This window comes from Buceros rhinoceros, unplaced genomic scaffold (genome assembly GCF_000710305.1).
Source record: "Buceros rhinoceros silvestris isolate BGI_N320 unplaced genomic scaffold, ASM71030v1 scaffold33268, whole genome shotgun sequence".
NCBI classification, from domain to species: domain Eukaryota; kingdom Metazoa; phylum Chordata; class Aves; order Bucerotiformes; family Bucerotidae; genus Buceros; species Buceros rhinoceros.
Window position 1 is genome coordinate 16,986 of NW_010425792.1, and position 6,777 is coordinate 23,762.

Consider the following 6,777-nt stretch of genomic DNA (forward strand, 5'->3'; position numbering starts at 1 on the left):
GAAAGAGTAAGGCCCAGCTGCCATTTGCAGAAGCTGCAGTCAGACCACACGCACAATGCTGCTGTCTGTGGCAAAGCAGTATTCATTATCCCGCTGAGCAGTAAATATTAAACCGATTGTAAAAGTTACATCTCTCCCCTCCTGCCAGCAAGGGCATAATTCCAGGAGAGTGAAGGGGGAGGATCTGTCTGCAGATCTTTTGTGTAGCGCTTGCAGATTCTGACAATGCCTCACCCAAGGCATTTCTTACCTGAGGGAATCAGGAGAGACAAGGCAGTAGCGGATGCTGATTTAATCACTTTATTGACAGGTCTTGAGGTACGTTTCTCCCCTGATTCCCCAGAGAGCAACCTGTGTCGTGCCCGCCGCACTGCCAAATCGCTGATGGCTTTTGGAGTGGTAAAGTCTGGGCCTTCATTGCTATTACTGCGAGCTCGTGGATCAGAGAAATCTGCAGTGCTCCCAGCTACAGTTTAAATTAAAACAGATTAGAACCACAGGGAATTCCTAACAGTCTATTCCCCTACAGGCAAAATACATTAAATCAAAGTCATGTTTACATGAAGTCCAAGAGTAAATTTTCCTAAGAAAAAACCCCAGGGCTTGAATTTTTATTTACAGAAATGGTGTTATTCTGAATACAGAAAATTAGTGGCTTCTATTCTGTTGGAAAAGCTCGCTAATGAAATCATGTTGCTCAGTAGCAGTTACACGAATCCTAAAGCTGCGGTGCAGTTCTGCAGGCGAGCTGTTTCAATGGGATCGTTCACAGATGAAAACAGGTTTATGGAAAGTGCTCCATTTTTACAACCAGCAAGAACTGTCAATCTTTAAGTTAAAATTGCCTGTAATAGAAGAGCCATGTTCTACTGGAGTTGCACATAAAAAATCCACTTTAAGAGAATACTAAGGTACTAAAGTCAGGGAAAGTGAAAACGTGGATTGCAAAGACAACCTTAATTTGCTCCCTTCTGTGCACCGTTGCAATTTAGTCTTGAATTACTTAATCTGCTATAATTATATATAAAATGCAAAGCATTATTGAAAATCAGACTGGGCATGTAGCAACAGCATATGCTGGGGGCTGGGGGTTCTACACTCAAGCTTGGTGCCTCAGTTCCCCATCTGATACCTTAAAGGGGCACTGTGAAAATACATTAATTAGAATTTACAGGGTGCTTAGAAATGAAAGTGGTGAGCATCAGAGCAAGTCCACAAGGGAAATTAATCATTCTGTCTTCAAAAGCAAATTTTAAGCAGCATGCAATAAATAAAGCCTAAGGGCCACATTTTGAACAATGAGGACAGAACAAAACATTGATCATCGTTATTTAAGTGGGCACCACTGCTCTGCATACTAAGTAAAGCAGGAAGTACCATGAAAATAAAAATTCAAAGCGCCATTCCCACAGACCTCTGTACCAGATGCCTGTTCAACATTTAACAGCCAGAGTTTCAAATAAGGCTCCCAGACAATGAGGAACACAGAATCGGAGGCTGCGTGTGAAAAGGCTGCGATATGCATTAAGAGGAGCCCTCCGAGACAGTGACAGGAATTAAATTCCTTTCTTGCAGTCCCCTGCCTCTGACTTCACTTTGTAGGCTGGGGACACTGAAGCAGTGGTGTGCCTGAATGCTGTGTGCTGGATTCAAGACTCCTCTAATGCATTAGGCTCAGAGGAGCAGGCTACCCAGGGAAGCTTCATTTTTGCCTGATTCAACTTGTAGATACTCGAATTTGCAATGAAAGTGTTCTTACAATTTTTAATAGCATGTTTCTCAGCTTTTAGCATGAAATTGAGAAACTAAGATTCCACAATGGCACTTGTGTCGTCCAAGTATGTGGTAGCTTACTTCCTTCCCTCCTATACCTCTTCCCACAGGTTAATGGAGTACATGATGGGAGCATTGGGCCTCTTCTGGGAGATGAGCCACAGAGGGAATGGGACAATTCTGAAGGAATTTCACAGACTGGATTGCAAAAGGGGAATAATGAGATGTGGGGATCTTTGGCTTTAGTCTGAGGCAGATTTCTTCCACCTTCTGCTATCAATCCACCATCACGTCTGCCCAGTGCCCTTCACCTTGTCCTTGTCCAGTCTTGCTGCCACTCTGACTCCTTGCTTAGTATCCCTTCCCTCTCTTTTCCATCCTCATTGCATCCACAACTGCTTGCTTGCTCCCACTTTCTCCCACTAACTTGTTTCTTATTTTCTCATCCAGTTTGTCCTTGTTCTTCAACACTGCGATCTAGTGTTTGCCCTAAATATGCCTCCCTTCTCAAATATTACCCTGCCAACCTTCAATTCAACTCCCTTGCTCTCTTCCATTGGTTCAAATTCACTTTTCTTCCTCCTTGCCACTTCTCAACAGTTCCCAGCTCTGGCCTCCTTTGTTCTCAGAAACAGGCAGCTTCAACCTCTGCCTTCCCAGTGCCCTGAAAGGGGCAGGATCTGGGGACACTACAGCACCCAGAGCCCAGCTCTGCATCATGACACCCCAGGGCACCATTGCAGGAAAGGTCCAGCTCAGCTCAGTGCTGGAGAATGGCCCCAGGACAGTCAAAGCTTCTCAGAAGTCTTCCTCTGACTGACTTTTAAGACCCACTCTACTAAACTTAGGCTGCACTTTTTTAAGCCTACTTAAATAAAAGTAGGCTTTAAAGTTTTTTAGCCCAACTTGGCTAAATTTCGGGATATTTGACTGAGACAGCCAGTAGCATGCCTCTGACACAAACCTCACACCCCCAGCAAATTTCAAGACCCTACACCAAACTTTTCAGATAAATAAAACCATAGGAAACAAGGGTCTGTTAGTACGGCTGCCACCTCGCTTCAACTCAGCAGTGATCTAATGCTTAAAATAATGCTGCCTCAGGTAGGCACCCAGTGGTGGTAAGTAGGCACAGACCATACGGGTCTCAAGCATGAGAAGACCTCAGTCAATCTGAAGTGACAAGACCGAAATACAAGACGTCATTTTGAAGAGATTAAACCACTGATGTTTTTTCAAAGGCAAGCACATCCACAGAACTACACTAAAATAACCACTTGACTTGAGACACTCACATATTCTGACATCCAAATCAACAGTTTCACAGAGTTCACATCTGCAAGCTAACACAGCTTTCTGGTAGATCGGGAGACTACCACGCCGAACACGTACCTGTCAGCGTCGAGGCGCTGCTGACAGCCGTGGAGGGGGTGGTGGGTCCAGTATCACCTTCCAGCTGCAGCTCCTGCTCCACAGGCTGCTCGGGAATGGACACTGGCAGTCCCTCTCGCGACTGCACAGTGGACAAGAGCATAACCTCGGATTGTGGTCTTTTGAGAACAGTTCCCTCATCCTCAGCAGAGATGGCAAAACGGGGCATATCGAGTAGCCCCGAGCAGCGCCGGCGGACAGTCAAGGGTGGGCTGGAGTCGCTTTCAGTGTGTGAGGATTCAGACATAGACAAGCGCTTACGCAAGCTGAGAGAAAAAACAAGACAGAGCCCCTCGATTAAGTTGGGGGATAATGCACTTTAAAGGGTGAAAATAGCACACAGACCCAACTCGTGCATCTGAAGCCAGTTAAAGGTGAAGTCAGGAGACTAAGCTACACCATTAGGACTTAAAACAGCAAACGTTTGGGGCATCACCTGAGTTTAGATTTCCAACACATTCCATTGTTAAGCTTCTAAGAACATGAAGGAATAAAACCAAAGAAAAATACAGTACAATGAATATAATATTAAATATTTTAAAAATCACAACTACAAAATGTAAATCATCATCCGTGTTCCTTTTGGAATTAGATGACTTTTTCTTTCAAAGCTGCTGTAAATTTGAAGCCAGGAAGGCCTGATGCAAGATGAAGCGCGTGTCAGTTAAGAGTGTAATCTACAAAATGTTGTGGGTTGGTTGGTTGGTTTTTTAACGGAGACATACAGGCTAGATAACAACCACATTTTATGATCTTTCTAATGCCAGACAATAGTGTAAAAGCTTCACAGGAGTTGCACAAAATGAGAAAACACCCTTCTTTAATATAAGTCTGATAATTATTTCAGTAATGCGAGAAACATGGTGGGTATCCAAATTCTTGGTATTCATATATTCTACTGACTTTTTCTAACTAGAACACAAGATCTTTATGTTCTGAAGTTTCGAAACTTCAGACTTTCTTAATGGTTCCTCTAATTTGTGACAAATGGCAAAAGTCTGGCAACACCAGACTTTGGATTCATTGATGTTTAAGCAAAAATTGGTGTCGGTACATGTTTGATGTAAACGGCCTTTCCACAAATGAAAGCTCTACCTAAGGTTAGAATCTCCCTAAACACATTTAAAGTATTTGTTACAATTTTAGATGCTAGTACTTAACTAGATGCATTTAAGGACTGTATCACTTCTATACGTTCATTTTCGGCTATTTATTCCAAGCGAAAATACACCGTATGAAGCATTCCTGGCCCAACACAGGTCATTGAAAGTTTTGGCACAGGTCGGTCTTTCTCAGATGCTATCAGAAACCAGAAAACTTAGTTCTACAAAACTTACATTTCAGGAGACCCAATCACCCAGCTGCGGTCTCGACTCTTCAAGCCACCCAGGCTGTCCAGTCGGTCATCTTTTTCTTCACTCAGACTCCGTTTAGTTGGTGGCGGAGTCTTCCTCTCTTCGTGGATGGAAAGACGTTCCATGCTGCTGTATACCTGCATTTGCAAAAGATCCTTCTGTACTGAGAAAATAAACATACGTGGCCTTTCCTGTTCAAGGGGCATAATCACTTCTCAGATGGAAGATATCCTCTGAAAGCATGAGCTTGGCAATATTCTTTGACTAAATAACACAGCGCAGATGTTACATGCTCAAAGCGTGCCATGGAGGAAAGGAAAATGGGAAGCTTCAGAAACTTTAAACATGCTTTTCTACAACAGCATCCAACAAATCTCCTCTAAAACAACCCAACACACCACAGAAATATTAACACTTTTTGAAACTACTTGGTTTTTGTTCTTAACAATTCTCAAACCTAAGAGGAGATGTTGCTCAAGCAGGCTCCCCAAGCCTTGAAGGCTGGCATCTGGATCTTGAAATCTTGCTACACAAATTCAGTGCAGTGATAGGCATCACGCTCATGACCCCATTTCATTATCATCAGTCTATCAGCATTGCCCCAAGCTTATTTCAGAACAAAAAAGTCCTGCCCTCCTCAAGGAATCTACTATAATGCTGACAGCTTAATGAAAGTGCCTTTCTTGGTTTTACAGCCGTCTTTAAATAATTAAATGATTAAGCAAAAAAAATCCATCCTTTTAAAACTACACTTGACTGTGGACCTAATTTACATAAGAAGAGATTAATGAAAATAATGTTATTAAAAATTCAGAGCATCAACAAGATAACTATTAATAAATCATATGGCTGAATTGTCAGACAAGAATTTCAAAATATAATGAGCCTTTTATGCCTCCCACATTACAAATGCTGTATAATTTTCCAGGTCTTAAAATAAATTCATTAAAAGTGAACTTTTTCTCTTTGTGGCAAAAACACTGAACCCTAAAGAAAAGCGTCAGTCTAAAGAACAGATGAACTCATGGTGAGAAAAGGCAGAAAAAAAGAACCCCTTACATACTCATGAGAACTTTTTCAAAACCCCAACTAATCCTCAGGTCATACTTTTGGTGATGCAAATCAGGAGCAACTCTGTAAAATTAATGGTAACTGTTACTTAAACCACTGTAGCCCAGCTGAGGACAAAGAACAACAAGCTGGCTGGTGCTTCAAAACTGACTTCAGAAGTGGAAATCTGGAGGAACTGTCATGAAAAATTGAAACAGCTTTCAGAGGGTCTCAATAAAATTTCTAATCCCATCTCATTAAGGAGAGAAAAATACAATTCACAGAGTGCGCTGACCTCGAAACAGCATTTCTTCTTCCTTATGCCCCTCCCAAATATACTTTATTTTTTCCAAGCTTTTTTTTTTTGCTGTACTTCTTTGAAATGTCCAGGCACTCACCTTCTAATAGGCCACAAACTATCAAACAATAAACAACAGAGACAGTTTTTTCTTTCCTCTGTGAATGCTAAACTTCCTGTTCATTCCTCCACCTCAAAGCAGAACCGGATCTCCTGTAAAACCTGACAGATGTTTTTCCAACCTGTTCTCAAAAGCCGCCGGAGATGGAAATTCTACAGATCCCCAGGCAACCCATGCTAGTGCTTAACTATCGTTCAACAGTGAAACTACTTCTTCCCATCTACCCTATACCTTCTCCTTCATGCCCATCTTTTTATATCATTTCTGGGTAGAAGAGGAAGACCAACAAACTCCTTTCCTTCTAGCATGTATGTATTTGGAAACACATTAGGTTTTACGTATCCTAGATACTAGAAGGTCACCGGCAGACTCTTTCAGAATGACACTGTGCAAAGCAAATAAGCTTTGGACACACCCTATGCCAGCATACAAGTTATCAGTAAAAACATCGAACTATCAGATACAGAAGAGACCTCTGCAGTACCCTGCATAACAGCAAAATTATATTAAGAAATACAAAATCTTATTTTCCAGTTATTCTGACACTCACCTTCTAATAGGCCACAAACTACCAAAGAATAAACACAGATGGTTTTTTCTTTCCTCAGTAAATACCAAACACCATGCAACTCCCACATATTTACTGCATGACTAAAATCTACCCCATACAATGCAATGAAAACATGTTCCTCTCTAGATTTTTCCTTCCAGCTAGTTTCCTTCCTTCAAGGTAGCCTGCTCCTACCTTG

At 41.9% G+C, this 6,777-nt stretch overlaps 1 protein-coding gene across 1 annotated transcript in view; it reads right to left on the reverse strand.

The window, feature by feature from the left end:
* LOC104497961 (microtubule-associated serine/threonine-protein kinase 2-like) overlaps nt 1-6,777 on the reverse strand; it is a gene marked incomplete at its 5' end in the record, with an annotated part of 28,232 nt that overhangs the window by 7,938 nt on the left and 13,517 nt on the right. The window contains 3 exons of the mRNA XM_010141272.1: nt 251-466; nt 3,166-3,470; nt 4,542-4,701. Of these exons, the coding sequence (XP_010139574.1) occupies nt 251-466; nt 3,166-3,470; nt 4,542-4,701 (681 nt within the window). The remainder of the gene's footprint in view (nt 1-250; nt 467-3,165; nt 3,471-4,541; nt 4,702-6,777) is intronic.